Source organism: Lutra lutra, chromosome 14 (assembly GCF_902655055.1).
Source record: "Lutra lutra chromosome 14, mLutLut1.2, whole genome shotgun sequence".
Taxonomy (NCBI): Eukaryota; Metazoa; Chordata; class Mammalia; order Carnivora; family Mustelidae; genus Lutra; species Lutra lutra.
This window is the reverse complement of record NC_062291.1, coordinates 53,839,965-53,858,344: the sequence shown is the minus strand read 5'-3', so window position 1 is coordinate 53,858,344 and position 18,380 is coordinate 53,839,965. Positions and strand designations below refer to the sequence as shown.

The following is an 18,380-nucleotide window of genomic DNA, read 5'->3' as shown; positions in this document are numbered from 1 at the left end:
AATTGACACTTGCACAATATTTAGTTTACAAAGCACCTTTATATGTGTTATTTCATAACCTATCCCTCTGTAAGTTAATCAGGACAAATTCTTTTTTCATTTCACAGAGAAGAGAGACAAGACTCAGAAACTTTAAGTTAATATTCAAATTCATGGTTCCACCACTTGTTGGGTTACCTTGATTAAGTTGCTTAATCACTCTATGTGATTTCTTTAACTGTGAAACAGCTAAACATAGTGCCTACTTCACAGGGTGTGAATGGATGGATGCACTTAGAATGGTGCCTGGGACACAGTAGATAGATGCTCAGAAAATGTTAGCTATTATTACACGTAGCTAGTAAATGTTAGAACTTGGATCCAAATCTAGACCTTCTGACTCCTAGTCCAGAACTCTTTTCGTAGTACCATGTGGAATTTGCCTTTTAGTAAATAATTAATTTAAATTTTCATCTCACATTGACCTTGTTATTCTAGAAGGACTCTTTTTCTACTTTAATTTGACCTTAAATTTCTTAAGATCAAAAGGGAAATATATTTGAAGGATTCTTCCTTCCTGATTTGTTTTTAAATACTCTTTCTTTTGTCATCTGGGTTTGATTGATCTTGAGGCGTCAGAAGATGTTTTTAGTAGGTGAAGGTACAATAAAGTTGTTCTTTTTATGATGATTTTGGGTGTCTCTGGTGAATTTTGTTTTGGTTGGAAGGCGTGAGGTATGAAGTAGGGTTGAAGGAAATTGTTGAAGTGGAGTCACACCCCTTATCTGTAATGCTAGGAGAATATTGTTATTACTGAGAATGGCAGCTTGCTGGTCAGGGAGTAGAAATGATTTATTATAAAAGATTATTTGTTGTAAAAGAGTTATCCTGAAGGAATTGGTAAGGTATTATGAGCCATTCCTTGGGGAAGGAGAAGAAGTTTTTATGGATATTTTTCTTGATATTGGTAGCAAGATTTTACTTCTGACTCCCCATTGTTTTTATTCTGTATACTGCTCATATTAACATTTATGGCTCTGAGAGAGGCCTGATTGAAGATCTACATGTCTTTGTGGTAGCTACTCAGCTGCTGTGGGGAGATACTCTCCTATTCTGATGCACAGGTTGAGCTCAGTGCAGGAATTGATGTGGAAGATATCAGAGGGTAGGCAACAATGTGCCAGAAAAATGTAGTCAGCCTGGTGGCCTTCTGGTGGCAAGGAGCTGGAGAAATCCCCAGCTCAGTGAGCATGCCTCATTCCCAGGCAGTTTTGTTTGTTTGTTTGTTTGTTTGTTTCTTAAGTAGGCTCCATGGCCAGCATGGAGCTCAGCCCGGGACCTGAACTCATGACCCTGAGATCAAGACACAAGCCCAGATCGAGTTGGATGCTCAACCAACTGAGCAACCCAGACTTCCCATCCCAGGCTTTTTTGATGGATCTGTGCATACTATACACAGATGGGGTCCTCTTTAAGAGCAAGATATTCAGTGTGCCTCTAGGACCTTTGTGGGCCATCTGTACAGGGTTTAACATGGTGAGGCAGGAGGTTTGAGAGGACATGCTGAGACCTCCTCTTTATGATTTGCATGTTTTAACTCACTCATCTCTAATATTCACTTTGGCAAGTAGAATTAATGTTCTCACATTAAATGAAAACACTGAATTTTTAATAGATTCCTTGGGGCTTGGTGATTGTTTGATACTGTTTCCAGTAAAACGAAGATATGAAGAAATGATATTTTTTCTAGTTTTGCTGTTAGGTTTTATTTTTCTTGCCTAGCCACCTGCTGAATCTTTTGACCCATCAAGCCTAGGAACAGAGCCCAGAAAACAGCTCTGGGTACCCCCCACCCATGTAGGCAACCTCCCTGTTGTGTCTACCCACTTCTGTGGGCTTGGTGTTGTCCCTGTGCATTGACTTCTGCCTTTTGGATTGGCCACTCTTGGTGTGTCAGATAGTGGTTGATCTTTTTCCTACTGTGTTTGTTTAGATGGTAGGGTTAACCTTCTTCTGCTATCTTTGCTTGGGTGCTGTGTGTAGTAGACAAGGAACTGAGAAAAAGGATTTTTTTTTTTTAAAGATTTTATTTATTTATTTGACAGAGAGAGATCACAAGTAGACGGAGAGGCAGGCAGAGAGAGAGAGAGAGAGGGAAACAGGCTCCCCGCTGAGCAGAGAGCCCGATGTGGACCTCGATCCCAGGACCCTGAGATCATGACCTGAGCTAAAGGCAGCGGCTTAACCCACTGAGCCACCCAGGCGCCCAGGATTTTTTTAAAAGTACCCATTATTCATTTTCTACTGCTCCTGTCATTATGTGCTGCCCAGGACTCCCAAGAGCATTGTTTCTAGGCCCATTGATTAACATCTTTGTTTGATGCGTGAGAATCCTCTGAATATGGAGGTTCTTATTCTCCACCATTTACACATTTCTGGCATGCAGCATACCAGGATAGAAACATATTAGTGGTGGGTTTTTTTTTTTTTTTTTTGAGGTCAGTAGTAAGACTGGGAGTGGAGGTGACAGCTGAGAGACTGAGCAAAGCTAGAGGGGTTGCAGAGGAGTTGAATAGTTGAGTAGTAAAACTTAGACTAGCTCATGATGGGCCTTTGCCCAGCTGCCATACATGAATTCTGGTATGGCAGCAGATGCCAGAATTAGTCCCTTGAATATCTGTTGACTTGACATTCTCTCAAGTCAAAGTCCTTGTTCCTCTGGGCTGCCAAGGCACTTTGTCTCCATATATCTGATTCAGCTTTGTAGCAAATAGTTAATTGTTTAAATGTCTATTTAGTAGGAAGTACTCTCCTCCATCTCCATTTTCTCATAATCCATAGAGTGTGTCCCACTTGTAACAGTTGCTCAGTAAATCTTAGTGAATCAAAGTGAGCAAAGCTAGCTGTCTCTGTGGAAATTCTGCAGCTAATATCCATGTTTATCAGTTGTATACTCTTCCATGAGTTAGGAGAGTATCCTTGGAGAAAGCAAGCATCATCATTAGAAGTAACAATCTATTTTTTATCTCTATAGATTTGCCTGTTCTTGGCATTTTATATATATGGAATCATACAATATTTGTGCCTGGCTTCTTTCACTTAGCATAATATTTTCAAGGTGCATCCAAGTTGTAGCATGTGTCAAGCCTAAGCTTGATAGATTTTGGGGGACAGATGATGCTGGTTTTTTGGCTGGTGGTTGTGGCTCAGGCCAATGATGAATCTGCCTGCTCTCATGATGACCAGATTTATAGGCATGCCATGGAGATATTGTGGGTTCAGTTCTAGACCACCCAAATAAAGCAAATATTTCAATAAAGTGAATCAAACCAATTTTTTAGTTTCCCAGTGCATATAAAAGTTATGTTTACTGGGGCACCTGGGTGGCTCAGTGGGTTAAGTCTCTGCCTTCCGCTCAGGTCATGATCTCAGGGTCCTGGGATCGAGCCCCTCATCAGGCTCTCTGCTCAATAGGGAGCCTGCTTCCCCCTCTGTCTCTGCCTGCCGCTCTGCCTACATGTGATCTCTCTCTGTTAAATAAATAAATAAAATCTTCAAAAAAATTATGTTTATGCCATACTATAGTCTATTAAGTGTGCAGTTGCATTATATCTAAAAAACTGTACATACGTTAATTAAAAATTACTTTATTGCTAAAATACACTAACCATTATCTGAGCTTTTGGTGAGTTGTAATCTTTTTGTTGGTGGAGAATCTTGTCTCAGTGTTCATGGCTGCTGACAGATCAGGGTGGGGATTGCTAAAGTTTGGGATGGATGTGGTAATTTCTTAAAGTAAGACAGCAATTAACTTTGCCACATTGATTGAGTCCTTTCACAAATGATTTCCCTGTACCATATGATGCTGTTTGATAGCATTTTACCCACAGTAGAACTTCTTTCAAAATTGGGGTCAATCCTTTCAAACTCTGCCTCTGCTTTATCAGCTAAGTTTATGTAATATTCTAAATCTTTTGCTATTTCAACAATCTTCATAGCATCTTCATTGGAAATAGATTTCCTCTCAAGAAGCCATTTCTTTGCTCATCTGTGAGAAACAACACCTCATCTGTTAAAGTTTTGTCATTAAAACTGGCTGAGATTGCAGCCATTCAGTTACATCTTCATTTAAAATATACTTATTGTAGTTCCCTTGCTATTTCTACCACATCTGCACTTAAGTCTTGAACCCCTCAAAGTCATCCTTAAGTTGGAATCAACTTCTTCCAAACTCCTGTCATGGTGATATTTTGACCTCTTCCCATGATCATGATTGTTCTTAATGACATCTAGAATGGTAGATCTTTTTCAAAAGGTTTTCAGTTTACTTTGCCCAGATCCATCAGAGGAATCTCTGGTAGCTATAGTCTTATGAAATGTATTTCTTAAATAGTAAGACTGGGGCGCCTAGTTGTTTCAGTTGAAGGTACCTACGACTCTTGATCTTGGGGTGTGAGATCTCTACTAAAATAAGTAAATAAACTTAAAAAAATAATAGTAAAACTTGAAGGTTGAAATGGCTCCTTGATCCATGGACTGTAGAGTGGACATTGTGTTAGCAGGCATGAAAACAACATTCATTTCATTGTACATCTCCATCAGTGCTTTTGGGTGACCTAGTACATTGTAATGAGCAATAATATTTTGAAAGGAATCTATTTTCCTGAGCAGTAGGTCAATAGTGGACCTAAAATCATCAATAAACTATCTTGTAAACAGATGTGCTATCATCTAGGCTTTATTATTCCATTTAGAGTGCACAAAGTAAATCTGTCATAATTCTTAAGGGCTATGGGATTTTCAGAATGGTCAATGAGCATTGGCTTCAACATAAAGTCACCAGCTGTATTAATGCCTAATAAGAGAGTGAGCCTGCCCTTGGAAGCTTTGAAGGTTGGCATTGACCTCTCCTCTTTAGCTGTTAAAGTCCTAGATGGCATCTTCTTCCAATAGAAAGCTGTTTCATCTACATTGAAAAAGCTGCTGTTTACTGCAAGCACCTTCATTAATTACCTTAAGAAGATCTTCTGGATATCCTGCTACAGCTTTTACATCAGCACTTGCTGCTTAACTTTGTACTTTTATGTCACAGAGATGGCTTCTTTCTTTAAATTTCCTGAATCAGCTTCTGCTAGCTCCCAGCTTTTCTTCTTCAGCTTCCTCACCTCTCTTCATCCTTCATAGAATTGCAGAGAGTCAAGGCCTTGCTCTGGGTTAGGCTTTGGTTGAAGGGAATTTTGTGGCTGGTTTGATCTATCTAGACCACTAGAACTTTTTTTATTTATCAGTCATAAAGCTGTTTTGCTTTCTTATCACTCATGTGTTCACTGGAGTAGCACTTTTAATTTCCTTCGAGAACTTTTCCTTTACATTTGCACCTTGAGTAACTGGCTCAAGAGGCCTTGCCTTCAGCCTCTCTCAGCTTTCAACATGTCTTCTGCACCATGCTTGATCGTTTCTAGCTGTTGATTTCAAGTGAGAAATGTGACTCTTCCTTGAACAGTTAGAGACCATTGTCAGGTTATTAATTGGCCTATTTTCAATATGGTGTGTCTCAGGAAATAGGGAGGCCATGGAGAGGGAGAGAGACAGTGGAATGGCTGGTCACTGGAACAGTCAGAACACACACAGTATCTATGAAGTTCACTTTCTTATATGGGCCCAGTTCACGGCTCCCCAGAACAATCATAATAGTAATCTCAAAGAGCCCTGATCACAGATCATCATGACTAATATAATAATCATGATGAAAACGTTTGAAATACTGTGAGAATTGCCAAAATGTGACAGAGCAACGCACAGTAAGAAAATGCTGTTGGAAAAATGGTTCCAAAAGATTTACCTGACGTAGAGTTACCACAGGTTTTCAGTTTGTAAAAAAAAAAAAAAAAATTGCAGTATCTGCAAAGCATAATAACGTGAAGGACAATAAAATGAGGTGTGTTTGTATTTCATGGAAATTCCATAGAGGAGTTCTGAACTTGCTCCCCTGAGTACTTATGAGAATTAAGCAAGATAATGTCTACAAGTACCTAACCCAATGCTTGGCATATGAAAGTCTCAGTGACTATTACATCCTTGTGTCCCATTTCAAGTTCTTGGATTTTAGTAAGAACTTGCCAAAGTGAAACAGCGGGTAAGTTTTTATTTGGTACTTTGAGTTTAACGTACTGATTTCTCTCTCTGTCCTTTTGTTTTTGTTCTCCCAAGGCTATGCCTTTCTGCTGTTCCAGGAGGAGAGCTCAGTGCAAGCGTTGATAGATGCCTGCCTGGAAGAAGACGGGAAGCTGTACCTGTGCGTGTCCAGCCCCACCATCAAGGATAAACCGGTAAGTGATACGCAGCCAGCGGATGCTTTGCTAGAGCATGTATGCATTTGGAATAGCTGATCACATCCTCTCTGTAATGGGAATGCTGGTAACTGGGATCCTCTTACCCGGGGTGACCTTGCTATGCAGTAGAGCTGGACTCTTGTGGATGGGAAACTAATAACAAATTACTCAGTATTTCGTTTTATCCCTTTGGGACTGCGTGTAAACAAATATGTCCTTGTCTTTCACTTTACAGCTCTTTTAAGCTAATTCCTATTCAGTAACTCTGAATTGAAGTAAACAATGCTCTTAGTGGTTTTGGCAACTGGTTTCTGTCAGTATTTCTGATCAAGGACAGGAATAATTTATTATTATTATTTTTTAAAAAAGATCGTAATCGGCAGTGTTTATGATCCTGTGAATGCAAGGCATTGTGCTGGATGGTACTCACAATGGACTAGCTAGAGCCTTCTGGGCCAGGAGCTTACACTCTCAAACGGATAGCTTCGAACAGGGCAGGAGAAGGCAAGGACAGAGAACATGGACCCATAAATGTATAAATAAATGTATGTGTATACAGAGTTTGTAGTTTCTGAACCAAAGAGTATGAGTAAGTCATAGGGTAAGAGAAGAAGACTGCTTCCTTTCTCCTGACAGAGGGGTTATCAGTGGAGAAGGGGCAAAACTATATTCAGAATAACAACAAAAAAAGTAATTGGTTAACATGGTAGAAGTAGGATGGAGGGAAATTGGGGGGGGGAGTGAATTTGTGTATAAGAACTGGTGCTAGGGGTGGGAAATAGGTTAAAAATAGTGATACAGACTAAGGGACCAAAGCAGGTTCTCTCACAGGGCCTGCAGCCTATCCTGTCAGACTAATACCAGCCATGTGTGGCTTGCTTAGCAGTTAGATTTATTTTCAGAAATGTGCATGGGGAAAGAGTTGGGGTCAGAAGTAGAAATCTTGACTCCAGCTCATTTAAATTATCTGCTTGGCTCAGAATAAGTCACCTAATACTTGTAGAATCTTGGTTTCATTATCTATAAAATGGCAGGAATATGATGTCTCTCTGGGATGTTGAGCAGCTCAAGTAAGAGAAAAATGAATGTGAAAGTATTTGGGACTTGTACAAGTATAATTGGACGATGCTATTAGTGCCAAATAGTGCTATAGTTAGGAGAGCAAGTTTAGAGTTTATGCACATGGTAAGGTCTGCTGGAAGGAATGGTGACCTCTAGAATAGGGTTTACAGTTGGTTGCAAAAGAATGCTACTAGGACTTGTCCACCTATAAGGGGGAGACTGCAGCATGGAAAGCAGAAGGAGTCACTAAAGAATGGGCATATTGAGTCATAGAATAATCGATGCAGAAGAAGCAGGATTTTAGCAAGTGTGACTATGCCCCTGTATTTTTCAAATTCTGGGGCCATTACCAAATTTTTATAGCAGTTAGCCAACATGGATAAGCTCAGGAAAAAGAGTAAGGAACCTTAGTCTGAATTTAAACAATGTGGAAAGTCTGTGCTTTGTGGCTAGGATGGGAGTGTGCAAGTATGCAGTGCTTCATCTGAGTAAATAATGAGAACGCTGAGGTAACTTCTCTAAATCTCTTTGGAATAGCATGTGATTAGAGAGACTAATCCCAATATGGTGGGGTCAGATATCTGAAAGGTAAATGGTCAACCTCCAGAGAGCCTCTGTCACTGTAGGAGAGGATTTGAAATATATTTATACATAAAAAAGGCAGAGGGGTAGAGGTCTGCATAGAGATAGTTACGCCCAAAGTAGATTAAGAAGCTGTTGAATTATCAGAGAAAGACAATTATCATATGATCTCTCTGATATGAGGAATTTGAGAGGCAGGGCAGGGGGTGGTGGTGAGAAGGGAGGGAAAAAATGAAACAAGATGGGACCAGGAAGGGAGAAAAACCATAAGAGACTCTAAATCTCAGGAAACAAACTGAGGGTTGTGGGTATGGGGTGGGGTGGGGAAGGATGGGGTGGCTGGGTTATGGACATTGGGGAGGGTATGTGCTATGTTAAGTGCTGTGAATTGTATAAGACTGATGATTCACAGACCTGTACCCCTGAAGCAAATAATACGTTATATGTTAATTTTAAAAAAAGAAGAAGAAGAAGAAGCTGTTGAATTGAGGAGAGGAGAATGGAGATGAGCAGATGGGCTTGTGAACCTTGAAAGGGTCATGTTCCTGGCTCTGTGGGAGAAGGAGGGTATTATGCCTTGCCAGGGCAAGCCTTCACCAGGACTGGACATCTTTTGAGAAGGGAATGAGCAGTGGCAGTTGCAGATGGCTGTGGTATGTTGATTGTTTTCCCTCCAAATACGTGTATTACCCTGGGCTTGAAGGACTTTTGAAAATAATTAGTTTAATTATCTGTTTTGGAAATGTTTATGGGCAAACTAACTTTCACTGTGTTTCTACAAATTTCTGCCTTATTGCAGTTTTCATTTTCTGAACTCAGGTGAAGAGGTTTTATTGGAGCTTGGTGAATTTTGAATGATGGCTACTGATCACATATTTCTTTAACCCAGGCATACTCAAAACTTCCAGCAAAAACAATTTAAATATAACGAAGGATGGGAAACAGAAAAGTCCCCAAGTACCTGTAATTCTAATGAACTGGATCCCATTTTGGGTTCCAGCTCTTTTGGCTCCATTTTTGAAACCTTCTCTTTCTTGGCTTCAGTTCATATCTATCACTCCCAAACTCATTTGGCCACCCTTCCCCACCCAAGTTTCGGTACATTCCACCTCATTTTGGATGCTCCCACAGAAAGTGAGAGCTGGGTTAAACTATTGGGAGTAAATGAGGACCTTGGCAATAACTCAAGGTAAAGTCAGCCTTTGGAACTCATTCACCAAATCTTCTGAGCTATGGCTCTTTCTTGATTTTTCTACTTCTTAGCTTGGCTACCTCTCAGGATCCTAGTGCCCTCATTCTGTTGTTTAGTTCTCTCTGGTCCTCCCTGGATTTCTCTTTGGAAATATACAGTGTTCCAGAATGATCTCACAGATTTTCTATCCTTTGACCTTCTCCCTTATCCCTTCCCCCCAGTCAAACCCACATTCCCTTTTTGTGGATTAGGTTAATCAGATTGTTTTCCTAATACAGAGCCTGATAGCAAGGTCCCCTCTCACCTCTCTAAGATTATGTTTGTTTTTGAACTCAAACAAATCCCTAATCAGTGGGTTTCAGATAGTATTAGGAAGATACTTTTGGTCAGTGATTACCTTTCATTTACGAGCACTCAGCCTACCCTAGGTATAGGTCTGATCCTGAAAGATGGCAGAAGACACTGTATTGATAGCTTGTTTGATTGACTTCTCAGTCCCAAAGAAGGGTAAACAAATTGTTAAGAGCAGGAGTTACTGCAGAGCTCCTGGCTGTGTGACTTTTTTCCCTCCTCCAGCAAGAGAAGTTCCATTGCTCAGATATTCTAGGCATCCCAAAGGATAGCTGTGTTCTTGCCCAGGCTTCCAGTGAAGCGGACAGACACTGTGACAGTGGTTTCTCTTGTCAGAGTGACTCTACTTTTTGAACATATAAAAAGGCTGAACCTGAAGGTTCAAAATAGCTAATTGATAGAGCAGGAAACTTGCCAGAGACTAACAGAGGTAAGGACTAAAAACAGTAACCTTGAAGACAGGGTGTGGAAGGAGATGTTTATGGTTCTTACCTTCTAAAACACTTTGGTCAGAGATGTGGCATAGTAGACACTTTGGAAGGAGTATCCTAGAAGTTTCCTGCTTCCCCCTCCTTACAATTTATAGCATAATCACAATTTATAAATATCCTGAGATATGACAGATTTATTTTGCTATACAGTTGACCCTTGGACAATGGGGTGGGGTGGGAGTATTAGGGGTACTGACCCCCATGTAGTTCAAAAATCCACATATAACTTTTGACTTCCCAGGAACTTGACCACTGATATTTACTATTGCCACAAGCTTTAACAATAACATATATACTTGATTAAACATGTTGTATGTTATATATACTGTTATACCTTATTCTTACAATTAAGTAAGCTAGAGAAAAGAGAATGTACTAAGAAAATCATAAAGGGCACCTGGGTGTCTCAGTTGGTTAAGTGACTGCCTTCGGCTCAGGTTATGATCCTGGAGTCCTGGGGTCGAGTCCTGCATTGGGCTCCCTGCTCGGCAGGGAAGTCTCCCTCTGACCCTCCCCCTTCTCATGCTCTCTCTCTCTCTCTCTCAAATAAATTAAAAAATCTTTTAAAAAAATCATAAGGAAGAGGAAAAGTGTACCATACTGCCTTTATTGAAAAAAGTATGCATATAAGTGGACTTGCACATTTCAAACCTGTGTTGTTCACGGGTCAACTATATATTTAAAACTGAATTTTGGTTATTGCTTGGGTAACATGGTCATCCACTCAAAATTTGAAAAACAAAAATTGAAAAAAAATGTTGAGCACAAAGGAAGCTGGAAACCAGTTGGAATCTGGTTTAGTTCTTTTAATTCTGTCCAATCTCTCTATAATTCTGGTCTTTCCTACTCCTGTTAATATATGAGCTAACACTTTTAGTCCCTCCTCTTTAGGCACACAGACAGTCCAGATCCTTTTGCCTGGGACTAAAACCTTCCGAGTGTGACTTAAAGTTTTTTTCAACCTTTCTTTTTTCTGCTTTCCTTCTGAACCCTATATTCCAGTTGACTGAAATATTTCTGTTCCTGTCTCAATTTCTAATTGCTGCAGTTATTTTAAGACGCCTCTCAAATGCCATCTCTTTCCTGAAGCCTTCTCTGATCACTACACCATCTATAGTGACTCACACCTACTATTATAGCTATCTCCAGCCCACATACAGCCATCTTTTCAAAGTAATGTGCCTTCCTTCCTTTAGACCATGTTTGAGTGCCAACTATGGATAAGACATTAGAGCTGATTACTATGAATTGGACAAAATCCTGTGTTCAGAAAGTTAAAGTATAATGGGTAGATAAAACAAATATATGAACCTATAGAGCCTGGCACATAAAAGTTTTTCAAATATTTGTCAAATTAGGAAAAATAACAAATACAATGAAGATAAAGATTAAGTGCTTTGGAGAGTTTATACATACCTGGAGTGAGAAAGAAAGCTTCTTGGATGACGTGTCATTGGAACTAGGCCTTGAAAGTTGAAAAGTGTTTGGAGATTAGCCAGGGGAGAGGTGGAGCTATGGAATTGCTGGAAATGGACATTGCAGAGAAAGGCAAAAGTATAAACACAGAAATGAGAAACTGTGTAGAATAAGTGGAGAACATTTAGGTTGGTTAGATGAAGCACAAATGTATGAAAAGGAGCAGAGGGAAATTAAATTGGGAAAATAAGTAGGGGCTCAGTTACAGGGCTCCTTGATTGATGGCCTCAGCCCTCAGGTTTGTGGTATATTTACTTAAACTCTTTCATTCTCCACCTACTACCTCCTAAGACAATAACTATAATTTTATCTTGGCTCAGTCAAATCGGATTTGTCATATCCCTCCTTGGGGTATTTCAGCATTTCTAATCTTCTTTATTTATTATTTGTTCCTTTTGGTCTAAATTTCATGGTTTGGGCACCTTCTATCATAGGAATTTCTCCAAAGGAGGAATTTCTCCTCTAAAATGAGAGAAATACCTCTTATTCATAATATAGCCTTCTCCTCTCCCCACTCTCTGAATTTGCATTTGAGTCCAGAGTTTCTTAGTGTTTGAATCTTCAGACCTAATATTCCTTTTCAGGGAGTTCTAAAAGATGCCGCAGTTTTGATATACTAAATAGTTTCTAGGGGTCCCCTTAAGGGATCATATTTAGTATTTTCCAGAGTGCGTTTTGAAGAACACCTGGCCCATCAGACACTTGTCTCTTGAGAGCATCATTGCCAAAAGGTTTACTCATAACAATAATGTCATTTATTGAGAATTTTGTGCATTTTATATCCATTTTCTCCTTCAATTAAGCATTCCGTAGGCAAGAACATTTGGGGAAAGTTGATATATTAAGGTTCTGAGAAGTCTTGCAGTAAATAAATTTGTGTAATATTTTTTAATCCAGCAGTTGATATACCTGTTTGGGGATTATACATGTGGAAGTTTTGGTGGAATTAGTATTCCATGAAGCTCATTCAAAGAATAGGCTTCTTCCCAGGAAAAACTTAGGTAACTTGAACTTTTATGTGTATATTACTCTCAAGAGTTTTAGTGATCAGCATGCCAGTAACAACATCCTTGTCCTAGTACCATGGAGCTGGAAATACACATTTGTGCAGACATTGGACAAAATCATCTGGCTGCAAGAGCACAGTTGCTTGAGGCTATGAACCTGGAAGTTAAAATAGCTGAATACAGTGCCAGTTCATTGCTAAATCATTTTCTTCAGCTTTTCTAGCTGCTGATTTTGTTAGTAGGTTTAAGAAGATTCTACCAGTCATTTCTTAATTGAAAAGGAGCAGAATGAACTTAGAAAGAAGAGAGAAATTAATCATTCACAAATAAAAATGCATTTTGGCTTGTTCAGGTGACTCTCAGGAAGCATGGCTGGTGGCCAAGTAGCCTGAAGGACAAGGACTCTTGCAGGCACAGGACATCATTGCATTGGAAAGAGTATCTATATAGACTCTGGGTCAGATAAACCTGGGTTTCAGTTCTGACTTGACTTGACTTTTCTTAGCCCTTGTTTCCTTTTCTCTAAAGTAGGGGTAATGTTTACAGCATAAAGTTATGGTGAGTTTAAGTTATGGTAAGTTTAAGTGTGACTGTGTTCAAGTGCCTCGCACGGTGGGGTAGTGTATGCCTTCAAAAGTGCTAGTTTCTTCTTTCTTTCAAAAGGAAATCATCAAAAAAAAAAAAAAAAGGAAATCATCTATCGTGCTTATATTTTCTAAATGATGTAGGAGTATCAGCAGCCATGATGAGCACTGGGCAATTCTGATCACTGAGCAGATCACAGGAGTGGGGGGACATCAGAAATTTGCACTGATTAGACGAGGCCTCAGGGCTCCCACTGGTGATCAGACAACACTGTATTTCCCTATCCCGGGCAGGTGGCTTTCAGTGGAGTGAGGAGAGTGATCTGGAAGCTGTAGAAGGGCAGTGGCTGGACATCTGATGAGCACAGAGAGCTCACTCTGTTGGGTGCTTTGCCAGGCAATTGGGACCCACACAGAGATATGGTCTCCCCCTTAGAGGACCCTAGAGCCCAGGGGAAGGAAATAGACATGTAAATACTAAGTGAACTAAGGAGTCCAAGGTGCTATGAGAAAAGTTTTATAAGGAGTGGCCCTAGGGTGGGGGCTCAAAGGCAAAGTGGTTAGATATTCCTGAAGGAGTCAGGAAAGCCTTTAGAGAGATTTCCATCGAATCTTCCAGTTACAAGTATGGGTATTGATCACTACATTTAATTAGTAATTGCTTTACTAAGTCAAGCACAGAGCAAAGATGTAGATCACCCTCTTTAGGGAACAGTATGCAGAGTGCTATTTGAATTGTTCAAAAGTAGCTGAAGGACTGAAAGCCTGTGGTTTCCCTACATCAGGCAGGCTGTGCAACTTGGTACAGATGGCAAGGCGTTCTTTTTTGTACCTAGACCGTTTCCTGACCCTGATGGTGGACCTGGAGCATTCTGGGAGGGCATGAGAGAATTTCCCAGGGTTACTTTTAGCTCCCTGTCTAGGAAGAATCCTGCCTATTTTGATGAAGCTCTCTGGGGCCTGTAATCTGTTTCTATGTACGGAGTGGGAGAAATAGTTTGAGTCTGAGAGTTAGTTTTCTGCTTAGAGGCCCAGTAGGATTCTGATTGGAGGCCCCAGAGCAGCCCAGGGTAGAAAACTCTTATCAAGAGCAGTGAAACCAATGAACTATTAGGTTGCTCTCTGGCCACTTCCCCCAGAAGATACAGGGAAGGTATCTCCTCCTCTCCATTGGGTGGAGAGCAGCACTTGAAAATAATAAGCAGCATCTAAACTCCTGGAAACTGACTCACCTTTTTGTTAGAGAGTTGTATGGTAGAAATTAGGTTGAGGGGCGCCTGGGTGGCTCAGTTGGTTAAGCATCTGCCTTCAGCTCAGGTCATGATCCCAAAGTCCTGGGATCGAGTCCCGCAACCAGCTTCTTGCTCAGCAGGGAGCCTGCTTCTCTCCCCCTGCTTGTGCTCTCTTGCTCTCTGACAAATAAATAAATAAAATCTTTTTAAAATTAATTAATTAATTTTTAAAAAAGAAATTGGGTTGGGGCGCCTGGGTGGCTCAGTGGGTTAAGCCTCTGCCTTCGGCTCGGGTTATGATCTCAGGGTCTTGGGATCGAGCCCCACATGAGGCTCTCTGCTGAGCAGGGAGCCAGCCTCTCTGCCTACTTGTGATCTCTGTGTCAAATTTAAAAAAAAAAAAAAAAAAAAAAAAATTGGGTTGAAATGAGATACCAAACATGAATGTTCTTTGGAGAATCCAGACCGTAATTATTGCTGTTAGGGTGTTAGTTTTGGTGGTTAATAATAATAAAACAACCCCTTTCAGCATGGAAGAGATAAAGATGCCTCACAAACCACAAACTTGTTTATTCGTGATACTGTGGGGCACTGCAGTCATTCTGTGAGGTCTGTGATGCTTAAAATAGAATTGCTGACAGCTGGGGTGGGCCTGAGTTCATTACCCCTGCAGCCGAACTGTTGCAGCTGTATGTCAGGGGACCTAAGTTTAGCTGACTCATCCTGGCCATCAAAAGAGCAGCGATGCTGCTGGTTGCTCGGGAGAGCAGTCCTGATGTTTCTGCAGTATTGCTTTTATGACTCATGTAGATTGAAAGGATTATATGACTAGGGAGAGAAAAATGGAGACCTCCTCCTGAGTAGGAGTTTGAAGGGTATAGAAAAAAGAAAGAGGAAATGGGGGGTAGGGAGGCTACACCATATACTTTATGGGAAACTCAAGGGAAAGAGAACAACAGGGAAGGGGTTTTGATCAGGTAGTTTCCTGTGCTGGCCACCAGATTGCACTGTTGACTCTGAACAGTTTGGTTGCTTTGTGGCGTGGTCTTGAGATGAAGAGATGAAAAGGAGTGCCCTATGCAGTAGGACGTTCCTGTGTTGGATGTTTGTAACCTAAAGAGATGATCAGACGAGGATGAAATATAGGTGAGATGTTCAAAATGAGCTGAAGGTACTGTTATTTACTAGTATATAAATGTCTAAATTCTAAATAGTGGTCTAAACAGAGAATTCTAGAGCCATAGAGTGGCTTGGTCGTGTGTGAAGACTTAAAGTGTGGATGTTAGTAGTTGTTACGTTAAAAAACTGTTCTTACTAAAGCTATGTGTTTTCTCTTATCCAGTTATTAAAGATACAATAAAAATGTATTTTATATTGAATTTTTACTTAGAGGCTTTTGCAAATTTTTGATGAAATTAATTTCTAAAAAATGATCTTATATCTTCTTGTCAAAATAAGTGACCCACACTCTATTTCTTAAATTTTTTTTTCCTAACACTTGGCCTGTTCTTATCCTTGTGAATGACTTTTAGTTTTACATAGGCTGACGCTTCGGTTTTTACATGGGACTGTAATTAAATATTTTAGTCTTTATTGGTATCAAAATAGCCAAACATCTCTTTTGTGCAGTTTAGTCAGAAAGCTTTCAATTTTTTGAGCTAATATTTATATTTACTATGCTCTTAACCACTTAAAGTTAATTTCTATAAGAACAACCCTTTTAGAGCAATAGCAGGAAATAGGTGAAAAAAAGCTGTGATTGGAGTGAAGTTTCTACATTTTGTTCAGTTGGTTCAGCCTTGTTATGCCATATTTTGTTACATACTAAGAGTAAGATATAATTGGGCAGTATTACCAAAGTGTGGATGTTAGTAGTTGTTATGAGAAAAATTTTGGAAATGCTGGATTAAACAATATTTGAACAGATTTCTTTACTGTAGAATTTCTTAGGGCCTTTTTTTTTTTTATTTACTCCAACGTGTGTTGTTTTTTTTTTTCTTTTAATTTTTAAATTTTTTAATAAACATATAATGTATTATTAGCCCCAGGGGTACAGGTCTGTGAATCGCCAGGTTTACACACTTCACAGCACTCACCATAGCACATACCCTCCTCAATGTCCATAACCCTGCCAAGGGCCTTTGATTAATATACACCAATGGGTGCCATGAAACTCCAAGAAAGAAGAGAGCCTGTAACTTTTCCTAAACACTGCATGTCTGGCAGAACAACCCTACAGACCTGTTCACAGAACATACATTGGGAATCCTTGAAAAGGAAAATGAGTGCTTTCAGTACTAACTGTTGATATAATTAATGTTACATACTTTTAGGCTTCTTGAAGTCTGTTAGAGACACTCTATGGCACAAATTGATATATTAATAGCACCACCTTTACGTTGGTTTTTGTCTTTATCCTTAAAAAGATTTGCCTTTGGAGATAAGCAATTATGCAAGGAAGATTATTAATGCAGATATTAATTCAGATTATTCTTAAGAATTAAGAAGCAAGTAATCCAGCCAAAGAGTAGGTTTCACGATCCTCACCAGAGCTTCCATAGGAATACACGCTTAAAAAAGGAACCAAGGAAAAACCATTTTTGTTTTTTCCCTCATGATTGTTTATGAAAGACAACATTCCATTGGGAGCTGTGGGGTTTACTAGAAAGTAAACCTTTCAGTCAGAGATCACAAGTCTGAGGCCCACAAGATAGATCTGATCTGCCGTTAGTTTGGTTTAGCTGTACAGTGGCTTTAACATTTTAATTCTTTCTCAGCATAAAATTAAAACCTTGAAGTTCCACATAAAAATCTGAATTTCTAGCTACTTTTCAAAAATGGAAAAATCTGGCAACACATTCACAAACAATAATTACTTGCTGGAGCTGAGAAGTGTCTGCTTCCTTTAAAAGGAACATTTTACTCCCGGGTGTCTTTGCCTGCCTAACGACTAACTGCTCTGGTGGCTGATAAGTCTGTGCTACCTGTCCATCCCTGTGGACATTTGGTTTTGCGTAACCCCTACTATGAGGACATGGCATGGCTGAAGGCCAATGGGCTGTGCCTCTTTCTAGAGTGACCTTTTTAAGCAAATGTGGTCAGGTTTCTCCAGGAAGGAGTGTTGGAATCACTGTCAGGCTCATGTAAGGGAATTTCCACCCTCTCTGATGAAGTCCCTAAACTCCCAGCCCTCAGGATGTTGAGGCTCTTACCGCCCAGAGTATAGCCTATTTGACAACATACTGGAAGCGTTGTTTCACACATACACTCAGTGGTACCTATATATGTAGAGGTTGTTTTGCTGGGGGAAGTTTATATTGAATTAGAACAGAGCTCTAATTTCATCCAGTCTCAAAAATAATTATTAAATAAATGAAGATAATCAAAAAGCCGTTCTTTTATTTGTATTCTGCTCCTTTCTACAGTATATTTGAGTCAGTTTAGAAAGCATGGTATTTAAAAGGTAGAGAAATACCTACCTATATAAGTGAGGACCAGAAAATATATTCAAAGAGTAAGTCAGAAAGATAAAATATGGGTATCAGGCCCTGAGGGCTGAAAATAAACTTAGAAGGTGGAGAACATGCCTTATGTGAGAGCGAGCTTATATTTCAGAGGGAAAACAGAGTGTGAATGGAACTTCCCAGTGCAAACAGTACCACAGTATTACTTTTTGCTTAGTGTGTAGAATGTGCTGATGTTGGCCTATGTTGACATTTCTCTGATTCTGTGGTGGTGGGAGCTCTGAGGAGCTATTTTTCTCGTGGCAGCTGGGAAATGCAGGTTCTGTGAATAGGGTTTAATCATTACTGTCTCTTGAGTCTTCTTCCTGTATTTTTACCTAATCTATAATACAAGAATAGCTAAGGGAATGGGTTGTGTGTGATGTAACGAAGCAAGGGTGGGCGGGAGAAGAGGCAATAATGAAAGCTCTCAGCGGGAAGGTTTGCGATCTTCTGGGGAGTTTTTCTGAGCAGCAGTAACCTACAGCTATTATAGAAGGCTGCATTTTCTGTACTTCTGATTAAATGAAACCAGAACGCCATGGATACTACAAGGGAATTGTTTTCATTTGTGAAACAAAGTGACCCA

At 39.9% G+C, this 18,380-nt stretch overlaps 1 protein-coding gene across 11 annotated transcripts in view; it reads left to right on the top strand.

The window, feature by feature from the left end:
- CPEB3 (cytoplasmic polyadenylation element binding protein 3) overlaps nucleotides 1–18,380 on the top strand; it is a 190,696-nt gene that overhangs the window by 135,869 nt on the left and 36,447 nt on the right. For all 11 annotated transcript variants that reach the window (XM_047701458.1, XM_047701466.1, XM_047701465.1 and 8 more), the window contains one exon: nucleotides 6,190–6,308. In XM_047701458.1, coding sequence (XP_047557414.1) covers nucleotides 6,190–6,308 — 119 coding nt within the window. The remainder of the gene's footprint in view (nucleotides 1–6,189; nucleotides 6,309–18,380) is intronic.